Here is a 27,864-nt window from a genome sequence, read left to right as displayed (position 1 = left end):
TAACATCTATTAGGGTGAGAAACTGCTCAATTCAAACCTTAAGCCGTGTCTATATTGGCGCTTTCATTGTTAAAACTTTTGTTGCTCGGGGGTGTGAAAAAAACGCCCCTAGGGTTTTTTTTTAGGGTTTTTTTTTAGGGTGTGAAAAAGTTTTAATGACGAAAAGCGCTGGCATGGACAGCGCTTCGTTGGTGGAAGTCCCTCATTGGGGGTGGTTTTATTTGGTCACCGGAAGAGCTCTCTCTCGGCGATAAAGAGCACAGTGTAGACCCAGCCTTCCCTAGTCTGTAGAATTTAGATTGCATTTTTACATTTATTTCTTATGTAACCAACTTTGGTCTCTGCACCTGCTCCTTAGAATCACTTAAAATCCATCTTTCTGCAGCCAACAAATCTGTGTCACATTTTTTCTGAACCAGTGCGGAGGCAGTGCTTGGAGAATCTCAGCTGAGGTTAACAGGGGCTGCTGCACGTCCACTACCCGTTAATGGAGCAGCGAACCAATTGATGAGCTTGTGCTGTCCAAGGGAGTCTCGAGCTGTGGAAGATGGTGCAGTTCCAGGGTGATTGGCTGGTGCCACTCTCTGTACAATTCCTGAGTGGCTTGCAAAGCCTTCATGCAATTTAGCTTGGTGTGGGCCTTCCCATGCTGATGGCTGAGTGATCACAGTGCCTGGAGGGGGTTACTGTTGTCTCTGGCATAGGTTTGTGAGAGATAGTTCAGGCTGGAGAGTTAAGGGGGAGCACAGCTGTCCCATAGTTCCAGGATGTACCCTGGGGGTCCCATCACAGAGGGTCAAAACCAGCCTGGTAAGAGAAAGCGCAAACATGGAGTCACTCTACAGTCCAGTCAGAGCCAGGTGCAGTTGTTGCTTCTCGCACCCACAGGACGGTCATTCTGGTCTTTGTTCTCAAAAAGAAAAGGAGGACTTGTGGCACCTTAGAGACTAACCAATTTATTTGAGCATGAGCTTTCGTGAGCTACATCTCACTTCATCAGATGCATACTGTGGAAAGTGTAGAAGATCTTTTTATACACACAAAGCATGAAAAAATACCTCCTCCCACCCCACTCTCCTGCTGGTAATAGCTTATCTAAAGTGATCACTCTCCTTACAATGTGTATGATAATCAAGGTGGGCCATTTCCAGCACAAATCCAGGGTTTAACAAGAACGTCGGGGGGGGAGGGGGTAGGAAAAAACAAGGAGAAATAGGTTACCTTGCATAATGACTTAGCCACTCCCAGTCTCTATTCAAGCCTAAGTTAATTGTATCCAATTTGCAAATGAATTCCAATTCAGCAGTCTCTCCCTGGAGTCTGGATTTGAAGTTTTTTGTTGTAATATCGCAACTTTCATGTCTGTGATTGCGTGACCAGAGAGATTGAAGTGTTCTCCGACTGGTTTATGAATGTTATAATTCTTGACATCTGATTTGTGTCCATTTATTCTTTTACGTAGAGACTGTCCAGTTTGACCAATGTACATGGCAGAGGGGCATTGCTGGCACATGATGGCATAGATCACATTGGTGGATGTGCAGGTGAACGAGCCTCTGATAGTGTGGCTGATGTTATTAGGCCCTATGATGGTGTCCCCTGAATAGATATGTGGACACCGTTGGCAACGGGCTTTGTTGCAAGGATAGGTTCCTGGGTTAGTGGTTCTGTTGTGTGGTATGTGGTTGCTGGTGAGTATTTGCTTCAGGTTGCGGGGCTGTCTGTAAGCAAGGACTGGCCTGTCTCCCAAGATTTGTGAGAGTGCTGGGTCATCCTTCAGGATAGGTTGTAGATCCTTAATAATGCGTTGGAGAAATGCGTTTGTGTGGGGGGGGGGGGGGGGGAGAGAGAAAACCTGGATTTGTGCTGGAAATGGCCCAACTTGATTATCATACACATTGTAAGATTGATCACTTTAGATAAGCTATTACCAGCAGGAGAGTGGGGTGGGGGGAGGTATTTTTTCATGCTTTGTATGTATAAAAAGATCTTCTACACTTTCCACAGTATGCATCCGATGAAGTGAGCTGTAGCTCACGAAAGCTTATGCTCAAATAAATTGGTTAGTCTCTAAGGTGCCACAAGTCCTCCTTTTCTTTTTGTGTATACAGACTAACACGGCTGTTACTCTGAAACCGGTCTTTGTTCTGTGCATCTTGGACCAGAAGAGAATTCGGTTCTCATCACAGGTACAGGGAAGTGGCGGTAGGAGACTGAAACCTGCCCGCTGCAGCTGGAAGCTGCCCTGCTATTTACAGATGGGAAGCGGCATGATCACACTTGAAAAATGAAAGAGGAAGCTCTAGTTTGCTGAGCTAAAGCTGATGGTGGCTTGGGGCTCTGAAGAGAGACTTCCCATACAGCAGAATGTTGAGAAGCCCAGAGGTTAAAACAGCTCCTATAAGAACTAGGGTCACAGCTCATGACCCAGCAGAGAAAGTAACAGAAAACTCCAGCGTGTTGTTGTCATGGAGTCCCCGGGCGATGCTCTGGAACTGCTCCCCATGAAGCCAGGCAGGACTCTGGGGAAGTCTCCTTTCTGTGAGCAGCCTGTCTGCAGGGGACACAGCTCACACCTTCCTGGGTCTGACCTCGGAGCATTCAGCCTCCTCTGCCCCTCCGTGCGCTTCCCCCAGCGAGTCCGCTCAGGCGGGGTCCTGGGGAAGCCAGAGGGTCCTGCCCCCCAACTCTGCAGTCAGACGTGACTCTCAGCCAGCCAGTAAAACAGAAGGTTTATTAGATGACAGGAACATGGTCTAAAACAGAGCTTGTAGGTGTAGAGAACAGGACCCCTCAGCTGGGTCCATTCTGGGGGGCAGTGAGCCAGACAACCCCGTCTGCCCTTCACCCCATGACTCCAGCCAGCCCCAAACTGAAACTCCCCCCAGCCCCTCCTCCCCTGGGCTTTGTCCCTTTCCCGGGCCAGGAGGTCACCTAATTCCTTTGTTCTCCAACGCTTTAGCTCTCACCTTGCAGGGGGGAAGGGCCAGGCCATCAGTGGCCAGGAAACAGGGTGTCGGCCATTCTCTGTGTCCAGACCCCTGCACACACCTGCCCTCTAGGGCTCTGCAATGATCATACACCCTTATCCCACCCCCTAGATACTTAAGAACTGCATAGGGGAAACTGAGGCACCCCCACACTATTCAGAGGAACCATTAAGAACAGTCCCACTTTGTCACATCTCTCCCCCCTTCGAGATTGAACTGAGCGGGGTCACTTTAGCCGGTGACCTGGGGAAGTTCGAAGCCACCAACGTTCCCATGGATGCCCCACCAACAAGGTCAGCTCCCAGACTGCTGCGCTGGGCATCACAAAATGGGGAAGAGATGGCCAGCCCTCTGTGGAGATAGAGGTGGTTAGGGACTATTTAGAAAAGCTGGACGTGCACAAGTCCATGGGGCCGGACGAGTTGCATCCGAGAGTGCTGAAGGAATTGGCGGCTGTGATTGCAGAGCCATTGGCCATTATCTTTGAAAACTCGTGGCGAATGGGGGAAGTCCCGGATGACTGGAAAAAGGCTAATGTAGGGCCAATCTTTAAAAAAGGGAAGAAGGAGGATCCTGGGAACTACAGGCCAGTCAGCCTCACCTCAGTCCCTGGAAAAATCATGGAGCAGGTCCTCAAAGAATCAATCCTGAAGCACTTGCATGAGAGGAAAGTGATCAGGAACAGCCAGCATGGATTCACCAAGGGAAGGTCATGCCTGACTAATCTAATCACCTTTTATGATGAGATTACTGGTTCTGTGGATGAAGGGAAAGCAGTGGATGTATTGTATCTTGACTTTAGCAAAGCTTTTGACACGGTCTCCCACAGTATTCTTGTCAGCAAGTTAAGGAAGTATGGGCTGGATGAATGCACTACAAGGTGGGTAGAAAGCAGGCTAGATTGTCGGGCTCAACGGGTAGTGATCAATGGCTCCATATCTAGTTGGCAGCCGGTATCAAGTGGAGTGCCCCAAGGGTCGGTCCTGGGGCCAGTTTTGTTCAATATCTTCATAAATGATCTGGAGGATGGTGTGGATTGCACTCTCAGCAAATTTGCGGATGATACTAAACTGGGAGGAGTGGTAGATACGCTGGAGGGCAGGGATAGGATACAGAAGGACCTAGACAAATTGGAGGATTGGGCCAAAAGAAATCTGATGAGGTTCAATAAGGATAAGTGCAGGGTCCTGCACTTAGGATGGAAGAATCCAATGCACCGCTACAGACTAGGGACCGAATGGCTAGGCAGCAGTTCTGCGGAAAAGGACCTAGGGGTGACAGTGGACGAGAAGCTGGATATGAGTCAGCAGTGTGCCCTTGTTGCCAAGAAGGCCAATGGCATTTTGGGATGTATAAGTAGGGACATAGCGAGCAGATCGAGGGACGTGATCGTTCCCCTCTATTCGACATTGGTGAGGCCTCATCTGGAGTACTGTGTCCAGTTTTGGGCCCCACACTTCAAGAAGGATGTGGATAAATTGGAGAGAGTCCAGCGAAGGGCAACAAAAATGATTAGGGGACTGGAACACATGAGTTATGAGGAGAGGCTGAGGGAGCTGGGATTGTTTAGCCTGCAGAAGAGAAGAATGAGGAGGGATTTGATAGCTGCTTTCAACTACCTGAAAGGGGGTTCCAAAGAGGATGGCTCTACACTGTTCTCAATGGTAGCAGATGACAGAACGAGGAGTAATGGTCTCAAGTTGCAGTGGGGGAGGTTTAGATTGGATATTAAGAAAAACTTTTTCACTAAGAGGGTGGTGAAACACTGGAATGCGTTACCTAGGGAGGTGGTAGAATCTCCTTCCTTAGAGGTTTTTAAGGTCAGGCTTGACAAAGCCCTGGCTGGGATGATTTAACTGGGAATTGGTCCTGCTTTGAGCAGGGGGTTGGACTAGATGACCTTCTGGGGTCCCTTCCAACCCTGATATACTATGATTCTATGATTCTCCCATTCCTTGGTAGGAGTTACACCAGGCCCTTCCAGTTTCATGCCCTCCCCTAGGTTGGGGGTGGTCGATAGAACTCGCAGGCTGCATGTGGGAAGGTTTATGCGGCCCGTGCCCTTTGGCCACCCGAAAACCCCAGGTGGTCAAACTGGGATTGGGTCTTCTCCCCAACAAGCTGGCCAAACACAGCCACTTGGTTATAGGACTGTTTAACTTTCTTAACAGCTTTCACTTCATCTGAGACCTTCTCAAAGCTATCCACACTGGATCTTTCAACAGGAAAGTTAGTGGATCCATTCACAACAGAAAATTTCTGGCTGTTAGGAACTGAAACTTTCTTGATTAAATCACTTTCACACCCTTCAGTTGCAGTGAACTGCTTGCAAAGAGACCATGAGGATTCCTTTCGCTAGGGCTTTTCTATGCAACCATTCACCCCTCACAGAAATTCTGCTCTTACCTGCTTTACCTAGGGCTTGCTCTAGAGGAACACTTTCCTGAGCAACAACAGACTCTTTCTGGGTCTCCCTTACATCCAGAATCACCTCTGGCCCATCAGGCAGATTCCTACACAATCCCCTTTCGGGCAAACTTACAGACTTCCTAGATAAAAGGTCAGAAGCATTCTCCTTCCCTTTGCCACACACAAGTTCAGGAATCTTTTCCTTCTTGCGACAGGTTTCCACACCCTCAGTAGGTAACACAGTCACATCACCTTCATGCTCTCCTTGTGCCCTGGCTAGGATCTCACCCTGATTAGACAGAGTTGCGACACCCTTTCCCAACAACACATTAGCAACAGGCAAAATACAAGCACCAGAATTGTCTGGTCTCTGGGATTTTACATAGACACTAACTGGATGTGACCTAGTTACAGGGCCATTCTCCCGAGCAGACCCAAACTTAGGACCATTCCCTTCCTGGGCTTTAGCTGAATCCAGAACCAGCTCTGAGACAACTGCACGACCCTCAACCATCACAGGCTGAAAGGCCCCTTCTGTCTGCTCCACAGACAAAGAAGAGCCGGACACACTTTCTCCTTTCCCAGACACACAGCTTGGGATCTCTTTCCCCTTGTCCCAGCATGCAAGGCTGGTCACAGACAATTGCTTGGAGACTGGGGTAGCTCCCTCCATAGGCAAGTCAATACCCCTGACAGACACAGGCACGTTTCCTTCACTGTCCCAATTCTCCACCCAGCTAACAGGTAAGGTCCAGGGACTCTCATCTTCCACTCTCCTCGCCTTCCCACCCCGCTGACTAGACACAGCCATCAGCTCACAAGGCTGCCTAGGCTCATCCAGACTTCCCTTACCAAGCACCTTGCCACTCCCAACAGATCCCCTGCCCTGCCTGTGTCTCCCCCCACTCAGCTGGGGTCTCAGCTCCCACTGTGCTCAGCGCTGCCCTTGCTGTCCCAGTGGGGGCAGGCAGCGAGCTCGCTGCTTTCCTCACTGCATCAGAGCCTGAGCCCCCTAAGCCCCCCTCTCCGGTGTGCAGGGGGGTGGGGAGCATCTCTCTGTCCCACCCAGCCCCAGGGGTCTGGTTACAGGCAGGCAGGTAGCCTAAGCCTAGTAGCTCCTCCCTGCTGCCAGCCAGGTCATCTGCATTTTCACTGACTATTTCCCTTTCCGCAGATTGGTTCCCTGGATTCAAATTCAAACCCTTGGCCGTTACCGGAGCAGGGCCTGGATCCTGTCCCAAAAAGACACAGTCACCCCACAACAGGGTCTCACAGCTGATATCCTGGAGAACCCCAACGACCAGCCAGCCCCAGCCCTCCTGGATCTGCACAGGGATCTGGGCCATAGGCAGGGCGAGGGGCTTCATCCCTGGGACCCTCACCCAGCTCACACAGGCCCTCAGCCTCTGAGGCTGCACCACCCGGGGCCTGACACCAGTTCTCTCGGTCCCAGGATCTCGCCACGCCAGGAATGTCTCCCCATTGACCATCATCTTCCGCTCCCACTGGGGGTCTGAGGGGCCTGAGCCCAGGAAACTCCACACAGACATATAGGCTGGGACCAGGAGTGGGAGCCTGTCCACCTCCCCACCCATCTGGCTGACGGAGTCTGTGGCCTTGGGACCCAGCAAGGGAGCTAGACACCGGGGCTTTTCCGCAGGGTCCCCCTGGTTCAAATCGCCAGCCTGCTCAAAGGCAGTGAGGTGGCATCCACCTCCCCCCCATCCTTAACCAGGGGCAGCAATTTAGTCTCGAGGTTCCCTGCGGAACTGGCCCCCAGGGTCTATCCCCACTCACCCCGGGGAGGTCCCCTAGGCCTCTCCGCTCCCCCACCGCCAGTTCATGCTGCTGCTGCTTCTGCAGCTCTTTCTCGGGCTCTCGCTGTCTCTCACAGTCGTCTTGCTCTCTCGGACTCAGCTTCAATCCCGTCCATCTCCGATCCCCCGATGGGGAACCCGATCGTGAAGACCCTCGTCTGGTCGGGGACAGGAGTCTTGGGGATGCCTGGCCACCACTCCAGCTGCTCCCAGATCCTGCTATAGCCCCATTTGGGGTCAGGAATCTGTTCCTTAGAGCGGTCATCCTCCTCCAGCTGCACGATTAACTGTGCTTTGGTGAACTTTCCAATGCGCAACCCTCTCTTTCTGCACAGGGTTACAATGTCCTTCTTAAGGAGACGGTGACAGGCCATCACTCCGCTCCTCCCAAGTTGTTGTGGACTCACAGGCCTGTGTGCTCTCAGCTCCCCACGGTTTCCAGGGAGAACCCCTAGTGTGCCAGCCCTTCTCGAGGTCACCACCTCTTTGCCAGGGTCGAGCTGCAGACTCCTCGCTGCAATCCCCCGGGGGACCCTGTTACTGCAGAAGTCCTTCTTTCTTCCAGGGCCAAGCCGCAGGCTCTTCTGCCCCTCAGACTGCTCATCGCAGTCCCCAGGGGGACCCCATTACTGCACAGTCCTTCTCGCTGGTCACACACTCCCAGGGGTTAACCGCCCCCTGAAACAGTCTCTCTCTGAATCTTCAGCACACCTGGTCCCCGTCAATCCCCCTTCGTTTTACCGCTCCCCAGTCACTTACTGCAGGAAGCGCCATCCACGGGGTGCAGTACATCCCACCGCTGCCACGGAGTCCCTGGGCGATGCTCTGGAACTGCTCCCCATGAAGCCAGTCAGGACTCTGGGGTAGTCGCCTTTCTGTGAGCAGCCTGTCTGCAGGACACAAAGCTCACACAGCTTTCCCCTTCCTGGGTCTGATCTCGGAGCATTCAGCATCCTCTGCCCCTCCGTGCACTTCCCCCAGCGAGTCTGCTCAGGCTTCCCCAGGGCTCCTGGGGAAGCCAGAGGGTCCTGCCCCCCAACTCCGCAGTCAGACATGACTCTCAGCCAGCCAGTAAAACAGAAGGTTTATTAGACGACAGGAACATGGTCTAACACAGAGCTTGTGGGTGCAGAGAACGGGACCCCTCAGCTGGGTCCATTTTGGGGGGCAGTGAGCCAGACAACCCCGTCTGCCCTTCATTCCATGTCCCAGCCAGCCCCAAACAAACTTCCTCCAGCCCCTCCTCCTCCTCCGGGCTTTGCTTCTTTCTTGGGCCAGGAGGTCACCTGATTTCTTTGTTCTTCAACCCTTTAGCTCTCACCTTGCAGGGGGGAAGGGCCAGGCCGTCAGTTACCAAGAAACAGGGTGTCGGCCATTCTCTGTGTCCAGACCCCTGCACACACCTGCCCTCTAGGGCTCTGCAGTGATCACACACTCTTATCCCACCCCCTAGATACTTAAGAACTGCCTAGGGGAAACTGAGGCACCCCCACACTATGCAGAGGAACCATTAAGAACAGTCCCACTTTGTCACAATTGTGACTAAGCATCTAACCATCCTGGAATGCATCTGATCCCTATGGCATTTGGGCTTCCCCCTGGCTCTGGGGAACGGCCAGGCAGCTGCAGCAGTTAGAGATGGAAGAGAGCCACTAAATACGAAACCCCCACCAGCCAATGCAGCACGGTTCCAGAAAGGGACACTTTCTAGAGCTTCCGCTTGTGAACATTTCACAGGATAGGGCTCTGTTGCAGTAATGGCTGGAAAAATGGTACCAGATGTTTAGCGCTTCTTGTCTCAGCAGGTAACATGAGTGGGGAAATCACCCACATTAGCTGAAAACCCTAAAGAGCCCTGGGAGTAGGGCAGACTCCCCCAAGGGCGGGGTCAGGACTAGCTCACCATGGAACAAGTCGTGGCTCAGCCCCCAAGGCCAGTAGATCCCCTTACTCAATAGCCTCATAGTTCTGCATAGCACCTGTCTGCATGGAGCCTAATGCTAGTACCACCTGTCCCACGTCTCAAGGGCTTCCCTTGAGGGCATGGACTAGCGGCCCCATCACGGAGCCCCTGGGCACAGGGGGCTCTGCAAACCAGCTATGCCAGATCTTGATCAGTTGAAGGGTGCTCTGCAAAGAGTCAGAAACAAGGACCAGGGGGCTGAGTAACTACAAGAGCTCCACACACACAACTTGGGTGAACAAGGAACATGCTGCCGTCTCCAGCACCGAAGGTATAAACACCCAGGAGACGCATTGCTCAGGGTGGAACGAGGGCTCGTAAGGGGAATAGCATGGTGCAATTAAGCTGAATATTTGGAAATGTCCCAACAGTGAAAGCTCTTAGGGTGAGGAATAACCTCCATTGGGGAGTGGCTCCTGCAACACTAAACTGGGTGCACTGAGGTAATAAGGAGGAGCTCTGTCTTGCCTCTGCCCCTTGCCTGCCTCCCTGCAGGTCTGATTTATTATTTAGACTCACAAGAGCTTTAATAAAATGCCCAGTCAATAAACAGCCCTGTGCATTCCTCCGAGTAACTCAAATACACAGTGATGACCACACCCAAACTGAGACCAGTCAAACCCGTTCACCTGATCCGCAGAGCCCCACGCCGCCACCACGCACCTTCACGGAGACGTTATGGAGAAAGCCTCCTTACTGCCGGGCAGCGCTTCATGCCCCATGCCCATCTCTGCGTGCTGGCCGGCCTGTCTGCACGCAGTCGCCTGGCTCCTTGCTAGAAACTCCGCTGCTAGGCACCCCTGTCCCTTGCTGCTTTTTAGCCTGGGAGTGGGGAGGTCTGGCACCTGGTGGAAAGGGGGCATCTCCAACCCATCTGCCATGCCTCCTCCCAGCCATCCAGCCTCACCTTTCTCATGGCACAGTTCCCCCGGCTGGCTTCCCCCCCGAACCCAGGAAATAGACCAGGCCCCAGCTGACCTCCCACTGAGAATTCACTAGTTTTTAAATGGTAACAATCACACTGGATGAGCCCCCAGCTAAGGTACCGTAGGGAACAATCCTGTCTGCCTAGCAGGGGGACACCCTTACCCAGCAGGGCTCAGGACAGGCAGTGCCAGAGGATGCTGTATCCAACCCAAAGCACCCAGACACGTTGCTAGGCAGAATACAATGACCTTCGCTGGCATTTTGCCAAGGTATGATGGTTAACGAGTCTATTCTTACAGTGTCATGGGATCCTTAATGAAAGCAGGTAGCTTACTGCTCCATTTCCCGTCTTGCCCATGCTGCACCACGGAGCAGAAGGAAAAGTTCTGCCTGCTGAATAACCATAGACCCCTCCCTGCCACACTGAGCCCCTCCAACCTGCTCAGCCGGTGAGGGCGTGCTGGCTCACAGCCCACATGGCATGGCTGCAGCCCCTGTAAATGCTGCTTCCACAGCAAGGTCTGGGCAGAAAGGGCTGGCATTCAGGACAACTTATTTTACCAGCGTGTATGAAACCTCGCTGGCTGGGAAGCTCCCACTGGCAGAGGAATGAGCTGGGTGCAGCTCCTAGGGACATGACATTACTGTGGGACAGGTGCAGATGTCTGCACCGCAGATGCTACTTTGGGATTGTACATGTCCAGTTTTCAGTGGGAACCCCGCATTGAATCCTAGCGAGTGACAACTCAAATGGAAGGCTATTGGCAGCAGTGAAATCCCTGGGAACCCAGGGCTCTGCACATGGATCAGGCTGGGGTGCAATGGAGCACTTCACAGATCTCTCACTTGTCGGTTCAAACGGACACAACCTCCTCCATCAGCAATGAATGCTGTGTCACTGAGGACCACCCGCTGTGCTGGGGTGGGGGTGAGGTCTAGGATTAAGGCTAGTCTGTGGTGCTGACATTGCTGTGGAGTTTAGGGTGTGCTGCTGAGCAGCCTGGTCCCACGGGGGACTCTGCCCATGGAATGAACAACCCTCAAGAGTGCAAGAAAGAGTGGACTGGAAGGTACGAGAGACATGGGCTATTATAAAACACGCGTGTGCACCGTGCAGTCAATTCGCACACAGAGATAAGCCCAGACTCCTGCCCTAGAGGGTTCACACTCTGAGTTAGAAGACACAGACAAGCCCATGGCAAGGCATGGAGCAGCAGTTCAGGAAACGGAGGGCTGTGGGAGTTACCAGTTCAGATGGACTCGAGGAGGAGATCAAGGATGCTTGGGGGACGAGGCAGAGAGCAGTGGGACATAGGGCACAATGCTACAGGGGAAGGAGACAAAGGGAGCTGTAAGACGAGAATGGGGGAGGAAATGAGAGGGAGAAATGGCAGCAGAGAGAGGGACAGCGGGACTACGCAGGAGCCTTGCAGCTGAGGACAAGGGGCTTGAGAGTGATGTCAGAGGAGACCGGCAGCCCGTGGGGGAATGACGTGGCGCGAGCCGGAGCTCAGCAGCAGCGGGGTTTGGGCACCCGGGGAGGCAGCCGAGCAGTGCCACAAGACAGAGAAGGTTACGGTGATCCAGCTGACAGATGTCGGGGGTTCAGCAGGGGCAAAGGGCAGCTCCTGGAGAAGCAACTCCATGACTTAGCCAGCGGCCAGAGCACGAGGGATCTGTGTCAGAGGTGGCACTGAGATGGGGCATCTGGAGAGCGAGTGCCCGTGGGGACAGGGACAGGGGGAGGAGGAAGCCCAGCCGCCTAGCGCGAGCGAATCTGAGCAGGGGCTGCTCTCTGAGTGATGGCAATGTCACATCTGCTGCTTCTCCCAGGCCTGGGGGGCTGCAGCGGTTCCCCTCCCCCCTTCCCAGGCCTGGTGTTCTGGGGGGTGGGGGTAGGAGCCATCCTGCTGCTCAACGGATGGGAGGGGGAAGCAGAGCTGCCCGGCTCCCTGCTCCCCTCATGTGAGAATGGCTTCAGTCCTGGAGAGGAAGGGGGAGGGAGCGCGGTCTGCTTCCCGCAGCACTTCTGATTGGCTGCTCTACTGCAGAAGGCGGGGCGGTGGGAAAAGCAGCCAATCAATCAGAGCCTCCCCTCTCCCCCTCCCGGCAGGGCTGTAAGAAACCCAGTGGGAGCTGTAGAAGACGTGTTTCCAGGTCTGCACCCCCTCTGACCAGCTGCTCTTACAGTACTGGATGCACAGGGGAGTGGGGGGTGGGAAAGAGACAAGCTGGATCCAGGATCACTGCTCAGCCATTAAGGGAAAAATGGGTGACAAATGCAAAGCTCTTCTGGCACAAACTCCAACACACAATTTCATTTCCACTTGCCTGTCCCGACAAAGTCAGCTAACCACCAAGGAAGCCCTTAAGAAAAGTGTGGCCTGTTTTGTAATTAAAAGAAAGGTAAGGCTCTACCCTGATTAACATAATACCATGCTGTAGGCCAATTTATTTCTTCACTGTGCAGGTGTTTCCACTGAGAATGTAGAAACTGGATTCCAGACCAGTCTAAAGCTTTTTCCATAATCCACCAGCAAGAGGAGCAACCTTCACAAAGGACATATTCCCTATTAGATAGACTTTAATAATCTCCATATCAGAGGGAAAGGAAAATAAAATTTAGTAGCAGCCTCATTATTGGCTAAGAAATAAAAAGTAGCAGCCCAGGAGGATCTGGGTTTTTTGTTTTGCTATTTAAAAGGCCTCTTTTCTTGGTGGATGCTAGATGTGGAAGAGCCCAAGGTTTCTCTGCAGAAGAGAAGAACGGTCTCTCCTCTCACAGGGGGACTTCTGGACATCTCATCTTACACAGTATACCCCAGCCATTTGGCACATGGCACAAAAACAGCAGGACTAAGCAGCCACTGTGGACAAAGTGTTAAAGGCACAAGAGCTTCATGTCAGCTTCAGGTTTTGTTTTTGTTTTTCTTGAAAAGTTCCCCTGCAGTTTGGCTGCAGGTAGCTGCTATGTTTATTTCCCAAGCAGGTGAGATGCAGTTCCTGTGCAAAGTCACATATGAAAAATTCTGGTTTCCAGTATTGCAAATATCCTAAAAAACTATACCTTTAACATACTTCTGTTACAGGCACTCCACTGCAAACCTTGTGGATTTACACACAGGAAATCTATCAGATTTCCATCCCAAGTAGTATCTCCTCTAAGATGGGAACCAGTGGAGCTCAGTAAATGGAACACACTTCTTTTGCAGGGAGGGACATTCAGCAAAAAATAAGCAGCACCAGGTAGTGTGAATAAAAGCACCATTACTTTGCGAGTCACTGATCTTTTCCAGCAGGCTTCTACTTCACTGGCTGTCTTCTCAGCACCCACAGGAGCAGTATCCTCTGCTTGTACCTGTCCTAGGCATCCTCACAGCACTGTACAGTTTAGGCTATTCCTACCCTGGTGAACATCTGCATGCAGGAGCTGCTCCAACCAGTGGTAGGAATGTATTTTCTAGGACTGAATGGCACTTGGCATGCACTCCCTTTTCCCTTCCTTTGCACAGTGTCCAGGTCACAAGTTTGCAGATGAGCAAAGGCCTGTGTAGAGTCCATCTGTGAGAAGCTGCTCACTACATATTTGGTTCCATGAGGACATCCGCTTGCAATTGTTGCTGGTATTTCTGCCGGCGTTCACAGCGGGGGCAAGATTTCATGCTGTCTTGGCAGCACCTGTGGAAGACAGTTTTACAATCTCTGCATCTACAAGAAAAGCAAAAGCAAAATCATCTCTTCAGCAACACCTCGATCACTGGGCCTAGGGCTGAGAATACAGATTCCTCACATCGCGAGAGTGTAACTTGAGAGTTTATTTCTATTTCTTCAGATTCTACATAACTCCCACCCCATCCATACAAATGCTCTGACAATGATTCGATTTATCCATCACCAGCCAGCAGCATAAATATTAACATACAAATAAACTAACTCAGCCAGCCAGCAGCAAAAATCAGTCAAAGAAATGGAGACAATTTACCTCCATCAACCACCAAGTACAGCTGGAAAAGCCAGAGGAGAGCCTTGTGCCCCCATGTCAGTTCAGGGTCAGCTGTCTGCAGTCAGCTGTTGGAACATTATTTACTGTTTCCAGATAAAAGAGAATTAGGGGAAACACTATGAAAGAAGAGGGTTTTGCATGCCCCTAAGTGTCACAGCAGAAAAAAGCTCTTAAGAAGTGGAATATAAAATGAAAATATTGAAGGTTGAATTGCTAAAATCTTGGTGGGGGGAGGGGGAGGCGATTGTAACTAGCTAATGATGTTGCTGTGCGACAAGAAAAGGTTAATTTTAAAATGCAAGTCAGCACAGGCCAGGGCACCCAGCAATTTCAGAACGACTGTAAGAACGAAGACTCTGCCTCTACTCCCTGCATCAAGGGCCCAGCCATGACCTCCCCCAACATCCTCCTTGCCCTATTGTGGGACCAGACCGTGCTCATATCTGACAGAGCAGGAAGTGCTGCCAGACAGCTAGAGGCAGACATTGCTAGGGAGGAGACACTAGAAGTGTCTGCAGGCACCCTCGAGATGGGCAGAAGGGGATGCCTTGGGAAGGAAAAGCCTTCTGATTTCTGTGACTGAGCAGAAAACACAAACTCGGTTTTGATTTCGTTAAGCTGCGGGGATGGCAGAAGCCAGATTAGCTAGGCGGTGATCGTGGAAGGCTCATTGCATAGGCACGAATACTCCCGGGGAGGCATCCCTCTTCTGTGGCAGAGCCTGCAATGAGCGTGGAATGTAAAGAGCAGCAAATTACACATTGCATCAAGCTATTCAGAACAGGCTCTGTAGTAAAGTCTGGTTAACTGGTTATGCTGGGCAGAGTGAGGGAAAGTTCAGGGACTGCAGGTGCTACAGGAAGTGCTGCATTGCTTGTTTTCCCCCATCTAATCCACTTACATGTCCAAATCTTGCCTGCTGAAAGGGCAAACTCAGGCAACCCAAGCTAGATTTAAATGACACCAATTCTGGTGAAATGCAAACGTCTCACACACAACAGATATACTTGAGACGAGCACTCTGATGCTGTAAATCTGGGGCTGCTCGGTATACAATAGACACATGACGCAAGTTCCACACACCAAAGAAACAACAGGCGGCCCAGGTGTTGAGAGCAGAGGGTAAATCCAAAGGAAGTGGAGAAAAACAGCGTTTGCACTGACGTTAACAAAGTGGGGAAGCCACAAAAACACATAGCACTGTTCTTGTCTGAAAGAGCTAGGGCAAAACTCTGCTCTGGGTCATGCTGGTGTACATCCAGAGTAATTCCACTGGCTTCTATGGATTCATACCTGCGTAATTCACAAGAATTGGACCTTTAAGTATAGTACAGTGGATTGTGGAGTCCCATTACTAAAGGATGAAAGCTCCCCGATACAGCAGGCACCTGCTGAGAAGCTGCACGAGTGCTGTGCAATTTTGTAGCCCCACAGCCCATTGCCCGCAGTGCAGATTTACACTGCGTGGCCAATATGCCACTTTTCAACCACCCCCACCCCATGGGGTCCCAGAGCCCAGGCTCCAGACCGAGCCTGAACATCCACACAGCAATCTTACAGCCCTACAGCCCGAGCCCCACAAGCCCAAGTCAGCTGGTGTGGGCCAGCCGTGGGTGTTTAATTGCAGTGTAGAAATACCCAGTGGGGCTGGAATTTCATCCAGAGTGTTTGTGAATGAGTTGTTGCCAAAAGGAAATGACTGCACCCTCCACCTGCCAGGAGAATGGTTTCAGGAAATGTCTGCCGCTCATGTGAAAATGACAATGTTGCTCACACATTGTTAGGAGGCATTTCAGACATATCCTGCAGTGAATCATATACAACATGACCCCGGCAGCCAGCTGTTACACATGGCAAAGAGCAACAGCAGCCTGCTTCAATGGGATGAGGTTAACAGTCTTAGATCACAGTCAACAGGATGTGCCGCTCTCATCCCAGGGCTGGCAGGGTGGCGCACCTCCTCCTGGACGCCTGGGACCAACATGTTCTGGTTGTGGGTCTGGCTTAGTCAGAAGATATGGGGGGGAAAGTCAGCTGGGGTTCTCATGTTAGATACTGAATGTGGAGCAATCCCTGCCCTCGGCTGAAGGGGCAGATGTCACAAGCCATTCTGCTAAGCACATCCAGACCGGAGATACTCCTTAGTCCTGATGTGGTAGGCCCACATGGTCCCACAAATCTCTTGTAGAGCTTCTGGACTGGCTACTAGGCTTGGTATAGTAGTACACGAATTGCCAGAGCGTATCAACGGCCGGACTAGTGTCCCATCTCCAAAAGCCACCTGCCCCAGCTGCTTAGGAGGAAGGCACAAGAAACCCTGCACTGGACAATTACAGAATAACCTGCCCGTGGGGGAAAACCTCTCCCCCTGGTCCTGGATAGTTAGTGGTTGGATCAGGCCTCGAAGGAGGGTAGGTATACTTTAATAAACATGAAATGCTAGCTAACAGAGCTGCAGACATGCACTGTTAATGTAAGTGTATCATTTTCCGAAACCTGCTCAGGTGATATCCAGTGGCACTGAGTCCCACGGGCTAGTTACGCACAGTGTAAACAAATGCTTCTTTTGTTGTAGGAAAGAGTAAATAGGAGTATGCTGTCTCCCGTCTCGGCTCCAGTCAGGATTTTGTCCCCTCAGCCATCTCTGCTCTCAACAATTTCACTCTCTCTTCACACGGAGGGATAGCTCAGTGGTTTGAGCGTTGGCCTGCTAAACCCAGGGTTGTGAGTTCAATCCTTGAGGGGGCCATTTAGGGATCTGGGGCAAAAAAAATTGGGGATTGGTCCTGCTTTGAGTGGAGGGTTGGACTAGATGACCTCCTGAGGTCCCTTCCAATCTGATATTCTTTGATTTCCAGACCACTAACTATTTTCTTTGTCCATTTACTAGACCATCAGTCTTTTCACACTCACCATTTGGAAATCTCTCTGGGCCTTGAATCCCCTGTCTCTGAGCTCCTATTCCTGCTATCACTGGTTCTAACTATAGAATTGGGTGACCGGAACTGAACACAGTGTCCCTGGCGAGGGTGTCCCACCAATTTATACAAAGACATTCCAATCTTTGCAGTATTATTTTTGAGCCCATTTGTAACCCTCAAAAGTGCATCAATGGAATAACTCATGCTTAAATTTAAGCATGTGCTTAAGTGGATCAGGGCCAGAGCCCTGCACAGCACCTTGCAGGATTGAACCCCCTGTCTGGGAATTTAGGGCACTGACTCCTTTATAGCTCCCTGTGCACCCTGGAGCTCTGTCCACGGAGTCTCTTGCAGGTTTCAATCCTGCTGACAGAGTTAGCACATTTATTTTGCAACTCGCTCTGGAAATTCTCTCTCAACCATCCTGATTCTACCTCCTACCATTTCTATTAGCTTCTCTATGGCTGCACTGCCTTTTTCTGAAGGACACCTGTTTGAGTCAAATAACTTCTGGACTCACTGAAGCCAATGGGAGCTGCTGGGTGCTCAGCACTTTTGAGAGCCACACCACTTGTTTAGGAGCCTAGGTGTGGCCTCAGGAGCCCAACACTAGGCCTGTGTGCTCAGCACAGGCAACAGACAGCTGTCTAGTCACCATCTTCTTTCCCAACACACCCAGGAGAGGACAGGATGGCCCAGTACTTCAGGGACTAGCCTAGGACTTAGGTGACCTGTGTTCACGTCCCTGCTCCACCACAGCCTCCTTGGGTGAGTCCCTTTGGGCTTGTCTACACTTGAAAGGCTGCAGTGTAAACATGACCTGTGCCAACAGAAAGGGTTTTCCCACTGCCATAGTTACTCCACGTCCTGAGAGGCAGTAACTAGGTCAATGAAATAATTCTTCCATCAGCCTAATGCTGTCTATACTGGGGTTAGGTCGGCTTAACTATGCCACTGGGGTGTGGATTTTTCAAACCCATGAGTGACGTAGCTCAGTTGACCTAACTTTTTAGCCTCAGTCTCAGTTCCCCGCCTGTAAAATAGAGATAATAGCCCTGCCCTGCCTCCCAAGGGTATGTGAGGGTACATCAATTAAAGATTACGAAGCCCTCGGATACTACAGTTTTGGGGACCAGAAAAGTACCTAAGATAGACAGACAGGCTACATCAAAACCTGCTTCTCATCAAATCTCTGAACAGATCGATTCTGCAGCCTTCCCTTGCAGGAGGAAGAGTTGACAAAGCCAGTCAGGAGTTTCCTGGGCCTTCCACATTAAACGTCCCATGACAGGAAGTTACAATGGAAAGCTTCACTCACCGGGTGGTTGTGTCGAACTCAAAGGGGAAAATGATGCTGCTGTCGTTACACATCTGACAGATGAAACCCCGTTGGGTACAGAGGTCACAGTTATAGACATGGTGGGAAGCAAACTGGATCAGAGATTGCAGGTACACTTCAAATATGCCATCGGCTATCTGCAGAACAGAGAAAACTTAAAATAACATTGGGGAAGTCTGTCTGTGTGGGTTCTTGCTGTGCAGCTTCTTTGTGCAACCTCGAGCTACTCCTGCACACACACTCGTGGTGGTTAGTGCTGTCTGAAAATATGGCCACGCTCAGAAAGTGACTAATACTGTGACTGCTTCCAGCCATACCAGGTCTGGTGGAGTCCAGAGCACATCTGCTCAATTTGCAAGTGAAAAGGTGTTTTACTAACTGCCAGGCCTGCAAATTCAGCTAGGAGCAGAGTCAAACGAAGGCTTTGTCTACACTAGTACTTTTGTCGGCAAAACTGGTGCTGGCCAGGGGTGTGAAAACACCCCCCCCCCATGACATAAATTTCACTGACGAAAGTGCTGGTGTGGACAGCATGGTGTCGGCAGGAGAGGCTCTCCTACCGATATAGCTAACGTTGCTTGTTGGGCGGGGTTTAATTCTCTCTCCTGCTGGCAAAGCGTCTACACAGGAGATCTTACAGCTGTAGCAGTCCAGCTGTGCCGCTGTAAGATCCGTAGCGCAGACGTAGTCTGAGTTTTCTCTGGTATGCATCTCTCCTTTTCCCAAGACTGCTCTGGTCTGGGGATGTGCAGAGATCTGTTCTGTCACCTCTCCTGTTCTATACGTATGTGAGGATGCTGGGGGAGATTGTGACGCGGGCTGCATACAACTGATATGTGGGTTCCAAAACACCTTTTCATTGTACTCCCACGGTGCAGCGTCTTTACTCTCTCCGTGAGAAATGCACTCCTGTGCAGAGGGAGTCCCACTTCAGCTGTGAGTCGAGGCAGAAGTGGGATTTAACTGCTGCAGAGCAGTGCGCTGGCTGAACTGCACCCCTAGCACCTTGCTGGGATAAGGATTTGGATGTGGGGAACCTCAGTGGAGACAAGACGGAGGTGGTGCTGGTGGGCAGAGACACATCTGGAAGGTATGGGCAGGGGTGGCGTTTGGCCCAGAGAACAAGGCACTTGCCCTCTGCCCAAGAAGTTACATTTAAGGGTAGTTTTGGGTCCCTGATTGGTTCTCTGGCCTCCGGTGCCGTCAGCGATCAAGAGCATTTGAGCCTGGGAAGGTGACTCTCCATTTCTCTGACAACAGGCAGGTCGCCAGAGGAGATTCCGGCTGTGCTCTCTGAGGAGCTTGTCTTTTAGTGCAAGATGTAGCTGTGCGAGTCACAGGCATCACTACCCCAAGAGCTGTACTGCCTCTTTTTTGGCTCTGGATGCAATTCCAGCTGCTGACTCAGATCGATACAGATTTATCTAGTTTGGTTCCTGGCTACCAAGCAGACTCCCTCTCTTGCTGTCTGTCCCATGGCATGCATCATCTTTTAGGTGCTTTTGCTACAGTCCCAAGATTTGACCATAGAAATAATGGAGGTTGAATCCCAGCATCTGTTGGGATGCAGGGCACAGCGAAGGGCCAGTTTTGAAATGAGAAGGTCCGGCTGGTGACTTAGCCCCAGAGGCTGTAGCAGGGCCTCTCACATTCACACAGACACCTACCATCACTGATTGCAGTTGTGGTAGAAGAAATGTGTTATGGTTTGAGTCCTTTGCACCTTAGAGAATCCTCATCCCTCCTTGCATTTTGCCCATGAATTCCCCAGATATGGTCAAGTCAGGGCTGCAGCCAGGGCATTCCAAATGGAGGGTCCCAAACTCTGGAACTTTCTCCTCACTTTTTGGGCTGACAGACCCAGTGTCTGTTGCCCGTCAGGGCATGCTCTGAAGCCTATCCATCCTTTATTTGTATGGGAGAGGTGGGAAAAGTGCAGGGTTTGGTTTGAGGTTGGGTGTATGTGGTGGGGTATCTGCCCACATGGCTTGGAAGGGGTTAAGGTGGCTAGGCAGGCCAATTAACTCCCCTGGGTGCACCTGGAGGAGGAGTCAGCGAGTTGGCCCCGCATTAGGAGCAGGCTGAGCTATGCAGAACAGGCAGGGCCAGCATATAGCCATGTAGCTGGCTGCAGGCAGCGGGCTGCAGTCACTCCCTGAGTGGAGGGAGTCAAGAAGCTGGTAGCTCTAGAGAGGGGGAAGCCAGTAGAGTAGGAAGAAGCCCAGGGAAACAGCCGTGAGGACTAAGGAGATATAGGCCATGGCTGCGTGTTCTAGGGTGCCTAGGCTGGAGCCCAGTGTAGAGGGTGGGCCTGGGTTCCCCTACCAGCCCCTGGATAGTGGCACAGGCGTTGGAGATGCCACCCTGACAGCAGGGTCTGGAAGGCCTTTGGATTCCTTGGAAGGGGAGGATTTTTGTGACCAGGCTGGAGGGCCAAGCCACGAAGAGGAAGCTGTTGGTCCAGCAGTGACTGGGGTAGCAGGACAAGACAAGACAGGGGAAGACGCTGCCGGAGGGAGTGCGCATGCTGGTGGAGCTAATCCCCAGGATGGCCAGCAGGAGGCACTGCAAGCAGGGAGTGAACCCTGCGACTGTGTAATTTATAGGTTAACCCTGGATCAACATTACATGCAACTAGAGCTCAGGTTAGGTCGGGGTGGGAAAACTTTTTGGCCTGAGGGCCACATCGGGGTGCAAAACTGTATGGAGGGCCGGGTAGGGAAGGTTGTGCCTCCCCAAACAGCCTGGCCCCTGCCCCCAATCCGCCCCCTTCAACTTCCCACCCCCCTAAAAGCCCCTGACCCATCCAACCCCCCTGCTCCTTGTCCCCTGACCGCCCCCTTCCAGGACCCCTGCCCCTAACAACCCCCCGGGACCCCACCTCCATCTACCCCCCCTGTTCCCCGTCCCCTGACTGCCCCCCCCAACCTCTGCCCTATCCAACAGCCCCCTGCTCCCCATCCCCTGACCGCCCCCCCCGAACCTCCACCCCAACCCCTGACTGCCCCCCGGGACTCCCTGCCCCTTATCCAACCCCCCGGCCCTGGCCCCCTTACCATGCCACTCAGAGCAGCATGTCTGGCCACCGCACCGCCCGGCTGGAGCCAGACACTCTGCCCTGCATGAGTGCACAGCCCCGCCACCCAGAGTGCTGCCCGCACGCCGGCGTGACTACGGGGGAGGGGGGACAGCAGGGGAAGGGGCCGGGGGCTAGCCTCCTGGGCCAGGAGCTCAGGCATGACGGTCCCGTGGGCCGCATGTGGCCTGTGGGCCGTAGTTTGTCCACCTCTGGGTTAGGTGCATATTAATAAGGCTGTGAGTCTGTCACAGAAGTCACAGATTCTGTGACTTTCCAGGACCTCCCTGACTTCTGCAGCGGCCAGCGCAGTAGACCCCAGGGCCGCAGGACCCCCCTCTGCCCCCCCCCACAGAGCACCTAAGTTTTAGTCAGGGATATTTCTATAGTACAAAATTGCCTGTGACCTGTCCATGACGTTTACTAAAAATTGGCATGACTAAATCCTAGCCTTACATATTATATACAGAACTGACCACCATACGCCTGTACCCTATCTACAGGCACAGAGTCACATAGTGAGAGAGAGAGATGCTGAGCAAGGGAAATACAGGTACAATGTGAGTTGTTTGATCCTTTATAAGTAGCAAAAACTGTCAGTTTCAGCTTCCTTTCCATACAGAGAAACCAAAACATTTTCACCAGTGACACAGTAAAAAAATAAGTCAAAGCTCCTACCTGTCTCAGATCAGCGACACTGTATTTATGGGGTGATTCCAAGAGATAGTCCCGATAACCCAGTCTTCAAACAAACACAAAACAAGAAGTGTCAGACATGTTTTACCAGGGCCGTAACAGACTTCGAGACGGACATGAAACAGATGACGTCGACTCTGAAGAAAACTACTGCAAATCTGCCTTCACTAGTATTGATCACAGATTTTGTTCCCATTACCTCTACATTAAAAACGGTTTGAGAGATGGTCAGAGAGTACTTTTATTATATAATTTTACCGAGCTATTTCCTCTCAGGAGATTGCTTTGGTTCAGGATGGTATTTTCTTATCATGATTTCCTTCCCCACATCTCTTAAGACATGGGCCCAGAAACTGATGTATAACAACTCTTAACAGCAGATGGAAACAGAAAAACCACAAAGCCCTTCCAGCACCACTCTACCACAGAGCAAGCTGGCTCAGAGAGCTCTGCTCAAAACTTGCTGAGTCACAAGAACAAAAGCTACAAGAACTTCCCATTAAATTCCAAAAGGAGAAGTCAGAGGACAACAGTCCCAAGGACCCCAGCACAAACCAGGGGGATTTCTGGGTGAGTGGGAATTGGAGAAACTCAGTTAACCGGTGAGAAATGACCATTCTCGGATATCCAACAGCCTGGGACCTCCCGACCTGCCATAGCTGTGATCAGGAGCGGCCTTGCTCTTGACGCCGCTAGGCAGAACTGGGAGGAGGGCTATTGGCATAGCACTCAGTGAGGGTCCCTTTCCTTTGGAGCAGTCTGCTCCCAGTGAGTCAGCATGGCTCCCGTCTATTGTCCTTTGGGATCACTGGAAAGCCCATCGCTTTGGGTTGGCATTGGCAAAGGCTTGAGGGAGTGTTGCAAGTCACAACCATCCAAAAGTCATGGTTCAGGCTGCTTAAAATCATCAGCTTGGTTTAAAAATCAGGAGATTAAAAAAAAATAATTTGGGATCTTTTTAATTTGCCTTCTAGTTCAAGTGTTTCAGGGTCACGTTTTCCAGCTTTTCTCCTCCACCAAGTGGGCTAGAAACTTTAAACAATAAAGCTGAGATACTCATGTAATCTCAGGATTCCAAGGGCCGGGGCTTTAAGGAAAATGCCAACTCTGATGAGATGTGATCAGATTGCCAGAGGTGACAAACACCAAGGGTGGGCCTGCTGTCTAGCAGGAAAGTGCACAGAGGGCTTCTAAGCTGCACTGGTCTCAGGACTGGGGAACAGATGGGGTGTGTGGAGGGGAGGGGAGGGGAGGGAAGGTGCCGCTCTGTTTCATTTTTACTTTGCATCTCCTGCCAAGTAGCTTCAGCTGTTCTCTGCTTCTACAGATTCAACTCGTCCTCTCCACGTGAGCATAAAGGTTTTTGTTCACCCATTTCAGACTGAGTAAGGGTTGATTGCGGATTTGATTCAGGCATTTTTTAAATGTACGGTCAAGGGTGCCCAGAGCTTTGGATGGGGGCTGAGTTTGCATACGACACAAACCCTATATGGCAGGCCCCATCTCCAGGACAGCCACAGGGGGAGTACGAAGAAGCAAAAGCTGGTAGAGAACAATGCACAGGGCCCTATCTAATGTAGGCAGGAGCACCGGGTAAGCCAAGGTGTTAAAGGTATGTATGGACCCACAGCTTTCTGTCTCATTCAGTTCAAGAAGGGAGGTGATTTCTGACACACTGTTTTGATGAAATGGGCCTGGCTGGGAGGCGGAGAGTGGCTAGCAGGACAATGGCTAGCATTTACCAGCACTTCATGCTTTTCAAGGACTATAAAGGCATTAGAAAATCCTCCTGAACTCCCATGATGTGGGTAAATATCTCCATTTTATAAGGGAATAAGGGAGAGGATAAGTGACTTGCTCAAATCACACAGTCAGGCAGGTGGTAGAGTCAGGATTAAAACCCAGCAGGTTCTAGCTCCCATGAGTTCCTTTAGTTCAGTCTCCTCCAGAGAGTTACTGAGCTCCAGAACTAGAAAGACCCTCTCCTTGGACCCAGGGCTGGATCGTTAGGTGCTATGGACTATCTAACACCTCATGTCCTTTGCAGATCAACCTGAAGATCTGCACTGAAGGTGCTGGCAATTTGGGGTTCAGGATTGATCGCTGCCTTGCCATAAGGTTAGGATGCTGGGGAATTCTTAGAGAGGGTCCTCACCGTTTGCTCAGCTCCTTCAGGGCCCCACTGCGACACATTATAAGGTAATCACCAAGTAGTTTCAGCTGTTCTCTGCTTCTACAGATTCGACTCATCCTCTCCACGTGAGCATACAGGCTTTCATTCACCAATTTCAGATTGATTAAAGGTTGAATGCGGATTTGATTCAGAAATTTTAAAGCTTGTCGAGAAACCTAAAATATAGAAAAAACAAGCATTGATAGGGGCTCAATTCAAAGCACACTGAAATCTACGAAAGGGTTCCCAGTTACTCCAGTGAGTGTCAGATTACTGCCTATCTGCAAAGGAGGTTTAAAAGGAAAACATAGAGGAGGAAGAAACAGTCAGTGACTGGGCACCAAAAGTGCTGATTCATAGATTTTAAGGCCAGAAGGGACCATAAGATTGTTGCACCTTCCACATAACACAGGCCAGAGAATTTCATCATGACTCAAGTACATCTTGCAGAAAGTCATCCAGTCTTGATCTGAAGACTCCAAAAGATGGAGAATCCACCACTCCTGTAGCAGCTTGTTCCAAAGGTTAATCACCCTCCCTGTTAAAAAATGTGTCTTATTTCTAATTTGAATTTATCTGTCTTGAATTTCCCGCCATTGGTTCTTGTTCTGCCTTTCCATGCTACACTGAAGAGCCTTTCAGTGCTTGGTATTTTCTCCCTGTGAAGATACTTTACACAGTGTAATAAATTCATCTCCTGATCTTTTTGAAAATTAAACAGACGGAGCTCCCCAAGTGTTGTACTGTGAGGCATTTTGTCCAGCCCTCAAATTATTTTTGCAGTTTTTTTCTGCACCCTCTTCAATTTTTCAACATCCTTTTTCAAGCATGGATGCCAAACCTGCACACAATATTCCAGTACTGGTCTCACCAATGCCACCTTTTGCTTCTACTCACTACTGCCCCGTTTTTACCTCCCAGGGTTATATCAGCCTTTCTGCGGAGCAGGGGGATGTTTAAAGAATTGGGTATCCCCTGCCTGGACCATCCATAGACTTACTGCTCTTTTAGTCAAGTCCCAGTTGTGGATAAGGCGCGATGGAATCACAGACTCGTCGTCCTGATGGCAGCTGTCACAGTAATAGAGGCCAGAGAATGCACAAAGTTTGGGTTTCACAAAACTGAGTCCGATCTGTCTGGAGCAACCTGAAAAGAAGAGAGATTGAACAGCGAGAGAGTAACAAACACTCATTCCCCCATTCACTTCTGAAGATGGGTCCAAACAGCACAGACCCTGGGAAGTTTGGCTGTGTATGGAACCACACGTTGCAGAGCACATCTCTAATTATTACAGGGCAGCACAGTGGTTCAGGGCTAAAGAAAGATCAGGAGAAAATGAGAAGATGAAACCAGAAAAAGTAACAAAGGAAAATCCCGCAGAGGGAGATTTAAAGAGGGAGCATCCAGAAATAGTGACAATTGATTTGCGAAAGGAAGAGTGCACTTCCCAGTGGATGAGATTTTTTTCTGCTCTATAGTGGGGCAGTTCACACAGTGGGTTATGTATATCCTGTCCAGAAGATGGAGAGAGGAAATCGAAGTTCTATGAGGTTCTCCCCAAAGTTTTCCAGCTGACCAAAGCAGTTACAGAAAAAACAAAAATGTGGAAAACTAAACTAAATAAAAACAAATAGTGAGCAGCAAGACCATGAGGAAAATGACTGACTCCAGCTACTGAGGCATGCACATGTAATAAGACTACAACTGGAAAGAGAGAGAGGGGGCAGAGTCTCAGGCTATGTCTACAGAGAGCATCTCCTACCAGCAAAGCACTCTCCACACCAGCACTTTTTGTCAGTAAAACTTTTGTCGGTCAGGGGTGTCTTTTTTCACACCCTTGACCAACAAAAGTTTTACTGATGAAAGTGCAGTATACACATAGCCTTAGTCTGGCATGACCAGCTAGGGACAAAGTAAAATCTGCTTAGAGAGAAAACTGTTCTCTGGGAAGCTCTGGGGGAAAGCAGACAGGCCACGGGCTCCCAAGGACCTCTCTACTTGAGGTGTGGGCCCCCAATTCGTACTGTTTGCCTTTGCAGCCAGCTCTTCAGCCAGCAGGGGATGGTGTGGGAGAGAGAGGCCCACCAGTCAGGTGTCTCCAGTGTCATCTCTTCCCCCTCCCACACCTTCTCGATACAGGCCTAAGAAGCAATCTAACAGGAGTGCCCTGGCATTGTCTTCGCAGGAATCAATGGAGGCTGACATATTAAACAGAATCCATTCAATTTGTATCCAACCAAGTAGCTGCCTGCCGCTGGGCTTGAACATTCTGATGGAGAATGAACCAGATCAGGTGAGGGTGAAACAGTATTAAGGGTCTTGCATCCGATGAAGTGAGCTGTAGCTCACGAAAGCTCATGCTCAAATAAATTGGTTAGTCTCTAAGGTGCCACAAGTATGCTTTTTCTTTTTACTGTTGAAAATGTGACTTATTTCCATGGACGTGACCAGCTAGTAAAGCGGACACACAGTCTCCTCTGTGGCTAGATAAAAAAAATGTCCAGGCTCAGCCAGGGATGTAGAAACACTTAAAAGGAGCAGATGGAAACCAAATAAACTGGATTCTTGGACCTCGCTTTCCCCTGTGGGTTCATTCTGGTGAGACCTTTGGCAATGATTTCTTCTTGCTAGTCACATCCCACTGTAAGGGGCTTGTGTGTCAAATGGGGAACAGCTCACTCTCACTAGGGTCAGTGAACATGGGAGCAGAACCTGACTGAGCAGGCTGCTGTGTACAGCTCTCAGCAGGTGGAGAGAAGAGTGTATTGCAAGAAGAGCAAGAGCCATGGACTGTATGTGCAGAGCCTCATGCTACAGTTGGCTGGGAGCCAGGGTCTCTCTCTAAACTCCTATCCTTCTCTTCCCACCTGTGGTAGTACAAATGGGCTACAAGCTGCTCCTGACAGAGAGAAAGTGGCATACAGAAAAGAGAAGCCCCGATGGAAAATCTAGATTCCAAATCAGGCCAGTTTAAAGGGTTATAAAATGAGTGAAGAGAGAGGAAAGCAAAGCTCAGACAGAGGCTGATCTACCTGTCAGGGACAGGAAGTTGGGCTGGCATTGCAAAAGACACAGTCTGCGGCTTCCATCTATCAGGAGCAGAATACCCATTATTAGGACAGAAGGAACCGAAGTTTCAGAAATGAGTAGACACACCCGAGACAGTTAGAGACTGAGTGGGAAAGATATAAAACGGGAGTTAAAAGAAAGTTCTGAAAAACATGTAGGGCACAGGAAACATTATAGGAGTGACAGAGAAGTCTGAAGGGGATTTTTCAAGTTTAATCAACTTACCATATTAAAGAAAGAGCAAATGCAGCTTTATGTAGAAATCAATGATCGTTATCCTATTAAATCAAAATGACCTTGTATATTAGAAGGTATTTGTTGTTTGTGGTTAAATGAATATTTTACTTAAGAAGGTTGTCACACTTGTAATATAAAACTGTTAAAGTGAAATTATTTGTCACTGGAATATTGATCTTTTAGAACATGCACTTATTCCTCATGATTTGCCCATGTTTATCCCACAGGTTGTAGCCATGACTTT

The 27,864-nt window shown here is 50.5% G+C and overlaps 1 protein-coding gene across 15 annotated transcripts in view; it reads right to left on the bottom strand.

Moving 5' to 3' along the window:
- Positions 1-27,864, bottom strand: part of PLEKHM1 (pleckstrin homology and RUN domain containing M1) — a 144,490-nt gene that overhangs the window by 77,716 nt on the left and 38,910 nt on the right. For 5 of the 15 annotated variants that reach the window (XM_073326184.1, XM_073326186.1, XM_073326187.1 and 2 more), the window contains 5 exons: positions 25,315-25,460; positions 24,297-24,490; positions 22,124-22,187; positions 18,349-18,506; positions 9,345-13,814 (listed from right to left, as the gene is read on the bottom strand). In XM_073326184.1, coding sequence (XP_073182285.1) covers positions 13,685-13,814; positions 18,349-18,506; positions 22,124-22,187; positions 24,297-24,490; positions 25,315-25,460 — 692 coding nt within the window. In that variant the 3' untranslated portion in view covers positions 9,345-13,684. Of the gene's footprint in view, positions 1-9,344; positions 13,815-14,088; positions 14,193-18,348; positions 18,507-22,123; positions 22,188-24,296; positions 24,491-25,314; positions 25,461-27,608; positions 27,662-27,864 lie in introns of those variants that run through there. The other 10 variants (XR_012156415.1, XM_073326188.1, XM_073326194.1 and 7 more) reach the window with 8 other exon arrangements.

The sequence above is a fragment of the Lepidochelys kempii genome, chromosome 27 (assembly GCF_965140265.1).
Source record: "Lepidochelys kempii isolate rLepKem1 chromosome 27, rLepKem1.hap2, whole genome shotgun sequence".
NCBI lineage: Eukaryota > Metazoa > Chordata > Testudines > Cheloniidae > Lepidochelys > Lepidochelys kempii.
The sequence above is the reverse complement of the archived record's forward strand: the minus strand, read 5'-3'. Positions and strand labels throughout refer to the sequence as shown.